Source organism: Bactrocera latifrons, unplaced genomic scaffold (assembly GCF_001853355.1).
Source record: "Bactrocera latifrons isolate USDA-ARS-PBARC rearing strain unplaced genomic scaffold, ASM185335v1 scaffold_332, whole genome shotgun sequence".
Taxonomy (NCBI): Eukaryota; Metazoa; Arthropoda; class Insecta; order Diptera; family Tephritidae; genus Bactrocera; species Bactrocera latifrons.
Genome location: NW_017536971.1, coordinates 138,641 through 152,120, shown reverse-complemented (window position 1 = coordinate 152,120; position 13,480 = coordinate 138,641). Strand labels below are relative to the sequence as shown.

Here is a 13,480-nt window from a genome sequence, read left to right as displayed (position 1 = left end):
CGAAATGAAAACTGTATCGGGTCCATAAACTGCACAAATTTTATTGGCGGCTTGAGATGCATTTTTGCCTTTATCGTAGTAATACTGTAAAATATGCCGTCTTTTCTCTTTATTTTCCTCCATGTTTGCGACGCTATAACTCACGAACGACTTGATAGAAACAACAATCAATCAAACACGTGTTAGCGCGTTTCCATAAAGGTATAGCATGACCTGATGCGACGAATAAAACTAGAACTACGCGCTCTCAGCGCCAACTAGCGAAAATACAAATAATTTTCGTGGAGGAAAGAATTCATTTTTGATAGTAACACTTTTTAAAATATTTTAGAAATATTTTTTATAAGATACGTACATATATCAGATTTCAATTGAAGCAGAGTTGAAAGGGAGCGACTTAACTGCTATTCACGTTTAGCTCGCCTTTTCTSATTTACAAGTTTTTCTATTTCATTACTGATGATCTTTCTAAAACCAACTGGTTTATTGTTTCTATTTGCTGTTGCCAATACAGCTGCATTAGTTAGTATAGCATTAAATTCTCTTTTGCTTTCATCAATGTCTCTTTCTGTATTTATTTTACAATYAATCAAATCAGCTGATATGTTTTCTATACTTCAACCAGTTAGTTTTATCAGATGTTAGTGTTTTGGCTCAAATATCATGGGTTGTTCGTATAACTTTATTAGTTCAGAAGAGTTAGCAGATAATAAGTCTGTACATGTATCAGCTGTCATAAGCGGTCTATCTGGTATTTTTTTCTATCACTGGGCCAGTATGTCGGCTTGCCAGGAGATATACAGCCCTATTCTAAAAAAAACCTCTCAACTGAGCTGAGAGGAAAAATTTGAGAGATTTCTTGTGAGGCATATTTTGTGAGGATATTCTTGCTTAAACCTCATAAGAAAAATGCTTAAAAAAGTCAAAACATGAGGTAAAAACTTTTTTCTGTCAAACAGCTGTTTTAATAAAAATATGCAAACAAAAATGGACACACAAATGGATAATCAGCATATGTAAGTAATTTTGCAAATTCTAAATGTAACTATAATAATTTCATATATTCCTAGGCGTACAAAAACGGAGAGGTCAATTCAGGAGCAGCTGCAACATTACATAATGTTTTGCAAGCCACATCCTGAGTTGCAACGGAGGAAGCTAACTCCGACTAACCCTCAAGGGCTGCAAATACTTTGGTCGGAGTTAGCAGATATCTTAAATGCCTTAAGAGGTCCAACTCGGTCGGCAGYCAAGTGGAGGGAGGTACATARGTTCATAAATGCCTGTGTATGTTTCATATTATTAAAATATGTTTCCGTAGTYCTTAATGCATTGGAAACGTCTACATGCACAAGCGACTGGTGGAGGCCCTCCGATAAAAGGAATAACTGAGTTCGAGGAGCAAGCCATTACAACCTTTGGGGCAGCAGCGGTGGATGGATTGCYGGGTGTTGCAATTTTGGGTCACCAGGTAATACTTTAATTCAATATTTGTCGGACTTTATTATTATTAAATGAGGCAATAATTGGTCCGTTTTATACTTACAGGCTTTGCCGCCGTTGTATTTAAAAACAGCCCCAACAACAACAGTCACATCGCCTGCTCCAGCTTTTCCTGCTCTCTCTGTAAATTTTTCCTTCCTTATCTCCTACCATCTTACCTTCTTCTATGCCATCGCCTACTTACATCCTTTCTGAAGGTAAATTGACTGCAGCGAAGATGCTTGGAGCAGTGCTAAAAAAAATGGAGGACCGCGAAAAGCGATAGGAGGAGGTCATTGCTCCACAAAAGAAAATTGTAGACCAAAATGTGCAGATGACAGGGGTGCTGAACCAAATGACACAAGCACTAACCTCGATGTCAGAGGTTATAGTTAAATTGTGTGAAAAATTAGATAAATAATAATAAAAATAAAATAAAATGAATTATTTAAACATACATATGTATTGTTATACTAAAATACTAAAATAAAATAAATTATTTAAACATATGTAGATATTTTTTTTATTCAAACTTAGAGGAAGYAAAATGTATAGAGACAGTAAGTAACTTACATATATATATATATATACTTATATCTTTAGAATATAACGCTACTGGAAATCTGTCTCTTATACACATCTAGATGTGTATAAGAGACAGGTAAAATCCTTTCCGGTTCATGAAAAGTGAGAGAGGAGTAGTGGCGTCTGTGCTTGAGGGTGAAACAATCCCAATATGGGTACAATCGATTGCGCCGATTGTGCCCTTGATCCCAAATTTCGTGTAAAATCTTTAAGAGAAAATTTATTTATTTATTTATATATATTTTTATTTATTTATCTTACCGCTTTTTTTGTATTTGAAACATCCTGCGCGCTTGAAGGGAAATAAATTTCACTGCCCTTAACATCCACAATTAATTTCGAAATAAAGTGCAGAGCTCTAGACAAAGAGGACTGCCTCATAGAGAGCAAATAACTATTACCAACGCATTTTTGGTAAGAACCATGCCCGTAAAAATACAAAGTACTTTACATAACGATTTTGGGAATCGAAATGTATTTATAAATGTTGTGTCTTGCATTGTAAACGGATCGCTTTTGTCTCGTAAACCCATCAAAATTTTCCTCCTACCCCCCGATTCTCCTCCTCAACAATTGCCGCATACACAAAGAACCTTTCCTTCGTGCTAGTTATAACCCTCAAATATTAAAAAAAAAATTTAAATAATGATGTAAAACAAACACAGATKTTTTTGTATTGTGATGGCTGCTTTCACACGTCACAGATAATAGTGAGCATTTGAGCTTTTGAATTTTCGTCAGCATAAGGTAACCAACCCTCACTGTAGTGAGAAATACTACTACTCCCAACTCCAGACTCTCCCACGGAACCACCTGATTAACTTACTTCGTGGGAGTGATAAGACATTTAAGTCTCTTCTATGGCACGGACTGACGAACGCCTACTATGCTCTATATGACTCAGTTTTGTCATGATTGAGGCTGCCGCTTCGCTGACAGCTCTCCAGTTCTCAGTGGACTGACACATGAGTATCGTCAAATTTTCCACCGTAAAACTACCACCGAGTGTAGTTTTTAGTTTTTCCCTTGCACTTATAAATCGTGGGCAATAAAAGAAAACATGCTCCGAGTCTTCACAGCACTCTGAACACGACGGACAATTCGGACTAGTGTCATTTTGGAATCTATACAGGTAACTTCTAAARCACCCATGCCCACTTAGTATTTGGGTTAGGTGGAAATCCAGGTCCCCATGTCGTCTGTCGATCCAGGAATGGATGTCCGGTATTRGTCTGTAGGTCCACCGTTCYTTAAGTGAGGTTTGCCACCGCTGCTGCCATATCGTTAAGCTTTTCATTCTCTCTTCTCTTTTGGCTCCTATAGATGGCTCTGGTAATTTGTAAACTCGTTCGTATTCATCACCTTKRATGTCAATGGGCAYCATACTGGCTATTACTTCAGCTACTACTACTACTTCACTAGAGTGAGTGCGGTGATTTTTGTGAGGGCATGAGAATAGGGCAGATAATATCTGGTTATTATGCTTATTCATAATAGTGTAGTACAATCCTTTCGGATTAATAAGACGTCAGCCCCAGTACGTGTGTTTTGCGTTGTAATCTTCACCTGCTAGAAATCTTTGACCCAGCGTTATAAAAAATTCTTGAAATTTGCAATCTGTAATTTTAAAACGAGGTGGACAGTATATAGTCGTAAAGCTTATGTCACAATCCCGATTTTTAGGAGTATTGTTCTAGCTTGTTACTGTKCTGTAGCATGAGATTCATAGAGTCTAAATCCCGGTATATTGAAATTATTTTTATTTGTTAGATGAGTTTCTGATATAAGCATTACATCTATATCTTTTTTCAGAGAGTTTCATTACGGAATGTTTGTAACGTTTCGTTACAACGGGCTTGAATTGCGACAGACAATTAAGTTTTTAAGTCTTTAACTTGCAGTGTGATTTCCCCCACAATTACCACATTTTTAAACATTTAAACCCTCTTTTTTAAGAGTACATTTTGAAGTAGAATGTAGATCACCACACAGACATTGCGTAGGGTGCAATATGCTTTCGTGCGTTCATACTCTTGACAGTTTACACATTGTAATGGTCCATTTCAGCAGATACTTTAAATTGYAAATCGGGTTTATTTAATTTTTCTTTAGTTGATTAAAAATTGGCATCATTTCTATTTTGAACAATGGTTGTGGAACTTTGTACCTGTTAAAAATATTTACTACTGGTTTAATACTAAAACCACCTTCTACCTGTGCTTCTTTAACATCATTAGAGTATACGGAAGACTCAACCCTTCTATTAGAACAGCTAGGCATACTGAGTTCTTCAGTTGGTAAGAGTAGTTTATGTTTATGTTTACTATTTATTACTAATAATTTGTGGTCACTGATTTTTATTTGATTGTTTGTTTTTATTTTGGTTTTACCCCCTTTCACAGTATATGAAGAACTGCTGAGGGAAAAGTGCTTCTTCCTAGCAACTTTGATTGATTTATGTAGCTATATGTATATTACGTACATTAAACCGATTAACGGCCACACTCACTTTAAAGGCCAAAGTGTCATTCATTACTTGCCCCTTCCAATTTACAGTTTTTGTCAGTGTTTGAAAAGCTACTGTACTCTCGTAGCAAAAAATTAAGAGACGAGRTAATATGAGAGCAGAGCTAACTAGATTTTTCATGTGCTACAGCTTTCGAATGTGTTTGTTGTTTTTTCTCTGTTTTGGCTATTTTCCGTCTTAATATTTGAATTAAATGAATAATAGAAAATTGTATGCAACTAATTTTGAAACTTTTGATTATTGATGACCGCGTGAAATGCAAAAGATGTTCGCGTGTTTTAAAAAAAGATCGTTTTTAAAGAAACATTTACTATTACATGATATGCGACCTGAGCAGAAAGAAACCAATTCTGGTTGCGTGCAGAACAAAAAGAACATGAAACATCAAGTGGTAAAAGTTCAAGTCAGTAAACAAGTGGTAATTCGTTCATACATTGTCTTGTCACTGTCAATGCTTAARTCACGATGTATTGGAAAATATACTTCTTGTCTGGCTGAACACAACACAACTAACTGAATAAAATGATTTTTKGATTTAGATCTTTTCTGAAAACAATATTTTGACAATTTTTTTTTTATACCCTGAAGGTTATAGTTTGCCACGAAGTTTGTAACACCTAAAGTTAAGCGTCGGTGACCCTATAAAGTAAATATATAAATGGTCAGTATCTTGAGCTGAGTTGATTTAGCCATGTTCGTCTATCTGTCCGTTTGTTCGTATGTATATATATACGAACTAGTCCCTCAGTTTTTAAGACATTTTAAGAAGCTGCTCATTTGTCGGAACTGCCGATATCGGACCACTRTAACATRTAGCTGCCATACAAACTGAACGATCGGAATCAAGTTCTTGTATGGAAAACTTTCACATTTGACAATGTATCTTCACAAAAGTTGGCACAGTTATTTTCTAAGATAATAGTGTAATCTCCGAAGCAATTTTTCAGATTGGTTAAGTATAGTATATGGCTGCCATATAAACTGAATGATCGGGGAATCAAGGGCTTGTATGGAAAACTTTCGCATTTGACGTGGTATCTTCACGAAATTTGACACGGATTACTGCTGGTAATAATAAAATCTCCGAAAAAATTGTTCAGATCGGATGACTATAGCATTTAACTTCCATACAAAATGAACACGTAGTTACTAAAAGAAATGCAGCACGTGTGAACTAAATGCTTCGGCAACAAAAAACTAACAATATTATATGTGCATGCGAAAGCTGTAGCACAAGAAAATTCCAATTAGCTCTGCTCTCAATTTTTTGCTACCGCTACGCCTAACCAGAGCACATTTTTGACCATTGCTACAGCTATAGTTTTTTATCTGACAAAACTCCGAGCAGAGCAGAGCACGTACTTTTACATTGTTTTTCTATGGCTCTGATACGGCTCCTTGCAAAGTGGGAGCGGTAGCAATAGCATGGTAATAATTCYAGAAATTTCGTTGTCTCGGAGTAGTAAATGAAAGCCTAGGTTTTGTTAGTTTCATTCTTAGTTTTAACACTTTACAAGTTTTCGTTCAATGGCTCTGTGATAGTAGCAGTCGTTCGATTACTCCCAGCACCCTAATAGGTATCATATATAAAATTCCCTATAAATCAAAGGTGCCTCAAAGATACGTGCCTTTTCTGTACAACAAAGGCTTCTAATCTAAAACCTAAACTAAAGACAAAACCTTATATTTGGATATATGTATGTAGAAGAGAGCAAAGACTGGTCATGTAGCGAAATGAGCACGAATAACCAGTGCAGTATGAGATGGAGCATTATCGCAMTTCCTTGTTCAATAAATTCAGATACAGTAAAAATCGGAAAATTAACTTTTAGTGCCTCACAAARCAACGCGTATCTGAAATACTAATAAATATTTTGAGGTGAAATTTAGCATAGATGTTACTAATAGTACTATCAACTTACAGAAAAAAAAATTGGGCTGCCTTTAATGCTCTCCAAGCCACACTTCTCTACTATAAACAATTTTATTTCGAATATGAAAAACGTATTTTTAAAGGTTAAGTGTTGATGAAATATTTTAGAACATTCAACTGTACCTCTACCGCCAAGACCATGCATAACACGTTTTTCCGCAYATGCAAGCATCTTGAATGAAAAACACAAATCTTTTTTATTTGATAAATTTACATGTGATTTATTTATAGATTTAAGAAAAAATAATACAAAAGAATGTGAAATACATATTCGATTTTTTTTTTTTTGAATGCATATTTTTTAGTCTTTTAGTCATATTATCAGCGCTTGTTTTAATATATTTCATGCATATAAATATCCGTTCTGGTTATAACTATATCTTTTGCTAACAATATTGATTTAAGATTCTAGTAATGCCGCTCCGACCAGTTAAACTAAGTTCACCATTCTAAAACCAGTAATTTCCTCCTTACACAAGTTGTTGGCAAATTTAAAGTCTAACAAAAGCCTAGTGTTTTTGATTAATCTTTCTAATGCAGTCGAGACTTCTTTATTGTTCTAAATTTTTGACTGTCAAGACTGGCGTGGAATTAAAGACACAAGTGTGTTGACAGTTTGTCTGATGATCACAAATAGCTCAACACATACCCGTTTGCTGACCGATTATATACCAAGATATCTGCAAAAATGATCTTGTATCAACTTGATTTTCTTGGGAAAGTTTTGAGATTTGGCATAAGTCTTGCTTTGCTTTGGTATTGCTTATTACTACTTTCAAATAAAAAATTAGCTAAACTAAAATCTAAAATCTTGTCCGTTTAATTAACTGTTATCTTCATTGATAAGGTTGGCGAATCCCTTCCTCCACAACCAAAGAACGCTGTGAAATTTTCAGCGCTCCAGGAATATGCTCTTCAAACCTTTTATGTTTCATGTTTTTTTTTTTTTTTTTTGTTAAGAATGAAATGGTAAGGAATTCTGTTGGAGACAAAGTTCCTCACTGGTTGAAAAATAATTGTTTCCGTTACGTCGGTCCGACCATTGGAATATTTCYTTCTTATAGCTACCAGTGTTTATAAATATTTATTTTGTGGAGCAGGAGACTCTCTGCGTTATATTGTTTTTGTTTTTAATCTGACAARAATCCTCCTTAAGGTATTTACGTGACATTTTAGACCTTATGTCCAATGCATTGTTATTTTTAATCATTCAGGTTCAATTCTATTGAGTATAAATCTATTTTTATAAGTGTATATGTGTGTACAAGACTTTCTCAGTTGTCTGTCACGTATTTGTAAGGCTGCTATCCTTGGTGTTCCTTTAATTATACCACTGTCTCCAGTTACAGATACTACAAGTATGTATGTACGCATGTACATGCTCTTTTGTTTTGGCTAGAGTAGTAAGTAGAACTAAGAATGCCAATGACAATTTTAATTGAAAAATCACACACGCACACATCCGAATTTCCTCAAACATGTCGGAATGGACATGTAAAAGAAACTAGGAAAGTATTTGTGAAACAATAAAGGAATCAATTTACTTAATTCCTGCTTTTTTCCGCACCGTTTTTGAGCAACACCTCAGCAATTGAATTAAACTTTTTTATTCTTTTCCCTCTGTGTAATGGACTCAACTGCGAATGAATCAACTTTGAGGAAGCAAGAACACTGAAAATCTTCTTATGCTCTATTGTGATTTTTTGTTTTTCACTCATTTGGTTAGAATTTTGWATTTACGTTTCGGCACAAGGTTCTTTGGTAAGCGTCTCGCACTTAGTGTCGCGGACTATCTACCATATATATAGTATGTATATATAATGCAAGTATATGTGCTGCGAGTGTAGTAAGGAATACGAAGTTTAATTTTAGACAAATTCTCTGTTCGATATTTTSATCCATTGGTAAAAAGGCAACGCTCTACTGAGGTGTACCGACTTCAGCAGCTGYTGTAAAACTGGTTAGAATGTTATTTAAGGACAGTCTTGCTAACTTGAATTAATTAATTACATTTCTTGGTTTAAATAACGTAATAAAATATTAACAAGTAACTTCGTTTTTAATAAAGTTAATTTATTTATATTATTGCATTTAATACTGCTACCAKTTATTAAATATTTTCGAGTATCTTATTTTTATCCTTCACAATTTTCCAAAATATTGCCATTATACATACATATTTGCATACTAAAAATAAAAAATAGATGACATAATTAAACATTCCGAATATATTGTATATTTTTATTTGAAACCGTACGCTATTGCACCTATCAAAATGAAAAGGAGAACTGTTACGAACAAGAACACAACACGTGCCACCCGAATTCGAGCGGAACGGTCCCTTCGCCTTTCCCTCGCCCACAAAAACCCGGTTTGGGCGATAAACCGGATGCAAGTAACTTGTTATATTTAGCGGTATATTTTTACGGTCTTTTGTATTTCTGATTCTTTCACTTTTTATGCTTTCCCTTTTAGTTCATTTTCCATTGTTGTTTTAGTGCCACCGTCGCTTTCATCACTGTTATTGCTGTCAAGATACACAGTCTCTATTTTTTCCGTTGGTACAGCCATCAACACTCCAATAGTTTGTGTAACAATTCAATTTAGTCCTGTCGTCAGTGTTYCTGCCCTTCCCCTCATATCATTGCAATGATGCYACCGCTTGCTTACAATTTTGTTTCCTTCTTCACTGTCATTTCTTACGACTTTCTGTTCGTTTATATGTGCACATATTTCTGCTGGTTTTTCTGTTGCCTGTTGGTGGTATTTGCGTCAGTTGTTATTGCAGCTATTGTCAKTGCCAACAATAAACGATTTTTTATTGGTTCTGTCATTGTTATCTTATGATTCTCGCTGATGGCTTTATTATGCACAGCGCATGGCTTAGCATAAATTTATGAAATTAACAGTTTTACCAACTCATTCTACATCGCAATGGTGCCAACGAATTGAAGCATATTTTATTATTATACTCCTACAACCAGTTCCTACAGGGTATTATAGTTTTGTTCACCTAACGATTGTAGGTATACGTATCACCTCAAACTAATCGAGATAGATTTAAGGTTACATACAATGGACCAATAAAGTTTACATACACCTGGTTCTATTAAATTACGACACTTTTATTTGTTATAAAACTAATAAATTTTGTGTTTTTTTCTATCCATTTCAAAAAATGCATATTTAACATTAATTTTATCATAACAAAATATTTTTTTTACACAAATTAATGCTTAAGATTAAAGTGGGCATAATTTATATCAAAAAAGTTTACGTGCACTAATGATTAGTTATATAAATCAAAAGTAATTACAATAGTTTTAGCGGGTTTCGCCTACATTTTATTGCTATTACGAGGGCTKCTATATATATTTCTGGCCTAATGGAATATTTATCAACGAAAATGGTTTTATTGTTTTTTAAAATATTCTCTATCAAGATTTATACACTTTTGCATGCGCTCAAACCAATTTTCGAAGCACTTTTTCCACTCCGATTGWGAYACCTCCAAAACATGGTTTTTGAATGCTTCAACARMATCTTCTGGCGACGAAAATCGTTGACCACGCATTATTTTCTTGATGTGTGGGAATAAAAAGAAGTCATTGGGTGCCAGGTCACAAAGGCGCTGGWTTGAGCCGATGTGTGAGAGCTCGCATTKTCATGGTGTACAATGATTCGTCTTCTCTTGTTCGTTTTTCGRATTTCTCCGRAAACTTCAGGCAAGCAAATGGTGGTGTACCACTCAGAATTGACKKTSCTACGTTGCTCAAGCGGAACAGTCGCCACATGACCAGTTTTGCCGAAGAAACAGGCGACCATTTGCTTCGAAGTGCTTCTTCCACGAACAACTTTCGTTGGATTTGGCTCGTCTTGGAAGACCCCSATCGTCGATTGCTGTTTTGTTTCGGGCTCATAGGCATAGATCCATCATTCGTCACCTGTGRCGATCTTATAAACGTCTTTTGAAGCACCRTGATCGTATTTTTTCAGCATTTCTTTACACCAATCCACACGAGCATTTTTTTGAGCGATTGTCAAGTTGTGCGGGATCCAACGAGAACAAACCTTTTTTACGGCCAGGTATTCATGTAATATCGAATGTATGCTGGTGGGAGAAACGCATAGGCATGCCTCTATATGAAGGTATGTTACATGACGGTCTTGCACTATCAGTTCACGTACGGCATCGATGTCTCTGGCACAACGGCTATTTTTGGACGACCTTCACGGAATTCGTCTTTGAGCGAGCGTCGGMCACGATTGAATTCGTTGTACCAGTTTTTCACAGTGTTATAGGATGGTGCTTCATAGCACCAGATCAAAGATGTTAGTTCATCGATGCACTCTTGTCGTGATAATCCACGTCGWAAGTTGTGAAAAATGATCGCACGAAAATGTTCACGAGTTAATTCCATTTTTTGGCCGAGATGAATTTTTTAATTCCCTGTAAATAAAACAATTCACGATTAAATGACAAAACGTTCTGAGTGATGTTGTGCTAAAAAATATCAAACTTTCCAATGGAAATGTCAGATTGCACCTGGCAACACTTAGTGTTCCCCCGCTTCCTGGATTTGATTCTTGCAAGTTGCAAGAGTATAAAATGTTCGGTTGCATCCGARCTTAGCGCTTCCCTACTTTTTTTTATTGGTTTTTATAGACATTTTGATAATTTGGAATTCTACGATGCCAAGGAATGTGATTTTCGTATAATGCGCGTACAGGGGAATGAAATCCTTGCTATGACAGTTAATGAGTTTATTTGAAAATAAATTAATGTATAATAAATATATATAATATACGAGTGGTTTCAACGTTTTCAAAGTGATCGTGGGTACATAAATGRCAATCAACATGCGGGTCAATTAAAATCCGTGATCACCGGAAATTCCATCGAAACTGTGCGTATATTCATCAAAAATKAGCCGATATCATCAYTGAAATTCATGGAAATWGAWTWGAACATCTCCAAAACATCGATTTATCGCATTTTGACCGAACATTTGGRCTTAMGAAAGKTGTGTGCCCTTTTGGTTCCGCACAAATTGACTGACGACCAAAAATTGCTCAGAACCCAACATTCGAAGGAAGATTATTTGAAATCACATTTAACCATTAACTCCTCCCRGTATTCACCTGATCTGGCACCGTGCGACTTCTTCCTTTTCGAAAAAATGCATTTGCCCATGAAAGGAAATCGTTATGCAGATGYAGCGGTCATTCACCGCCACCTTGCACCGCCATAAAGGCCAACGAGTTAAAACACTCATTCCACATACCTTTGRTCGTGCAARAAGCTGTATTGAAGCAGAAGAAAACWATTTTGAATAAAAAAAATTGATTTTGCCGAAAAACCCATTTGTTCTGTTTTTTAAGTCCTGTTTACTTTGGARCGCTCCTTGTAGTTGATTGTTATTGTTGTTGGATTTACAAGAAGATTGTGATTATCACAAAAACACTACTTAGATTTATAAATTACAATATTATGTTTACAAAATTTTTTGTGAATATGAAATAAAATACGAGGAGAGATTCAGAAGAAGGATGTAAATGGTTGAAAATGATTACAATTATTTTATATGAAGAGAGCTCTTATTTATCAGATTATATAGGTAAGTTACGATTTACGCACAGCAAAGATTTGGCGTAATAACGTCTAACAATTAATTTATAATTAAAAAGCCATCACTACAAAGCGGTTATAGAGCCAAGGAATTGAAAAATGTTTTTAAAACACACATTCATATTTTACTACCAATTAGACTGTATAAAGCTACTCTTTCTTTTGAATTTGTACCTAGTATTTTGCCTTTTGCCTTCGTAAATGTTATGCTGCGCATACGACCGTACAAACATTAGTCGTATATACAGTTTACATCTTTGCCGTCCCATTATAATATTCTTAAGCGTAATGGAAAATAATTTAAACGATTATATATGGTATATTGTGTATTTTTATCCTCACTATAAATATGTTTCAGGATATAGTTAAGGAGTGCTTATAAAGTGACAACGAGTAAATATGTGTGTGTGGAGGGCGGTACTGGAGGCACCTCAAAAAGCCCTGCTGCACCCCTTTTCTTTGCATTTCACACTTTATTGCGCCGACAATGAGGCTGCGTAAACACGTGTTTTTATGTCATTATCTTGAAGTGTACTTTTCATCAATTTTGCACTTATGCTTTTACTTCCGAATATTCTACATACTGACACGTTTCTCTTTATAAGATCTCCATATTAAAATTGAGCTTAGGTAGCGCTGAATTTCGTTTCTTCGTGGCGGTGCTATGATTTTATTGGACGGCAGAGTATTCGGTTTAATAAAGAGTAGGTTATTCATACTAGCAGCCGATTTGCTTGAATTTCGWTTTTCAATATTACAGTGGAGTTTCATAACGAATGTGGTTTGCGAATTTTAAATAACTATTAATTCTTCAAGGATTTTCATATTTTTATATTTTTAAACGTCCTTATTAAATTAATTAAGGTTTCGAAATGTTTAATCAAAATTATTTGAGTATTATTTTTACTACATATGTATGTATCATAATTTATAAAGTTGTTAATAATAAACATATTAACCCAAGCTTGTCAAAAGTTTGCCAAAATAGTATTTCATTGGGGAAAACTTATTCTTCTTTACTGGCGTAGACTGCTTGGCGCCAATTAAAGATTCCAATTAAAGATTCCAAGCAAAGCCAGGCGTTTCTCCACAAAGTGGAGGTCTTCCTCTTCCTCTGCTTCCCCCAGCGGGTAGTGCGTCGAATAGTTTCAGAGCTGGAGTGTTTTCATCCATATGAATGACATKACGTAGCCATCACCGCCGCTGTCTCTTAATTCGGTGCACTATGTCAGCTCATCGTACTCGTACTATCGAATGCGATATTCGGCTTGGCCTACGCGGAGTGGACCATAACTGTTTCGCAGATCTTTTCTCTATAAAACTC

At 35.3% G+C, this 13,480-nt stretch overlaps 2 protein-coding genes across 3 annotated transcripts in view; both read left to right on the top strand.

Moving 5' to 3' along the window:
* Positions 1-13,480, top strand: part of LOC108971265 (tyrosine-protein kinase Dnt) — a 211,201-nt gene that overhangs the window by 176,551 nt on the left and 21,170 nt on the right. The window lies entirely within an intron of this gene.
* Positions 1,310-1,823, top strand: LOC108971267. The gene is made up of 2 exons (XM_018937226.1): positions 1,310-1,471; positions 1,549-1,823. Exons 1-2 carry the CDS (start codon positions 1,328-1,330, stop codon positions 1,696-1,698), a joined length of 294 nt encoding a protein of 97 aa, XP_018792771.1. The 5' UTR covers positions 1,310-1,327; the 3' UTR covers positions 1,699-1,823.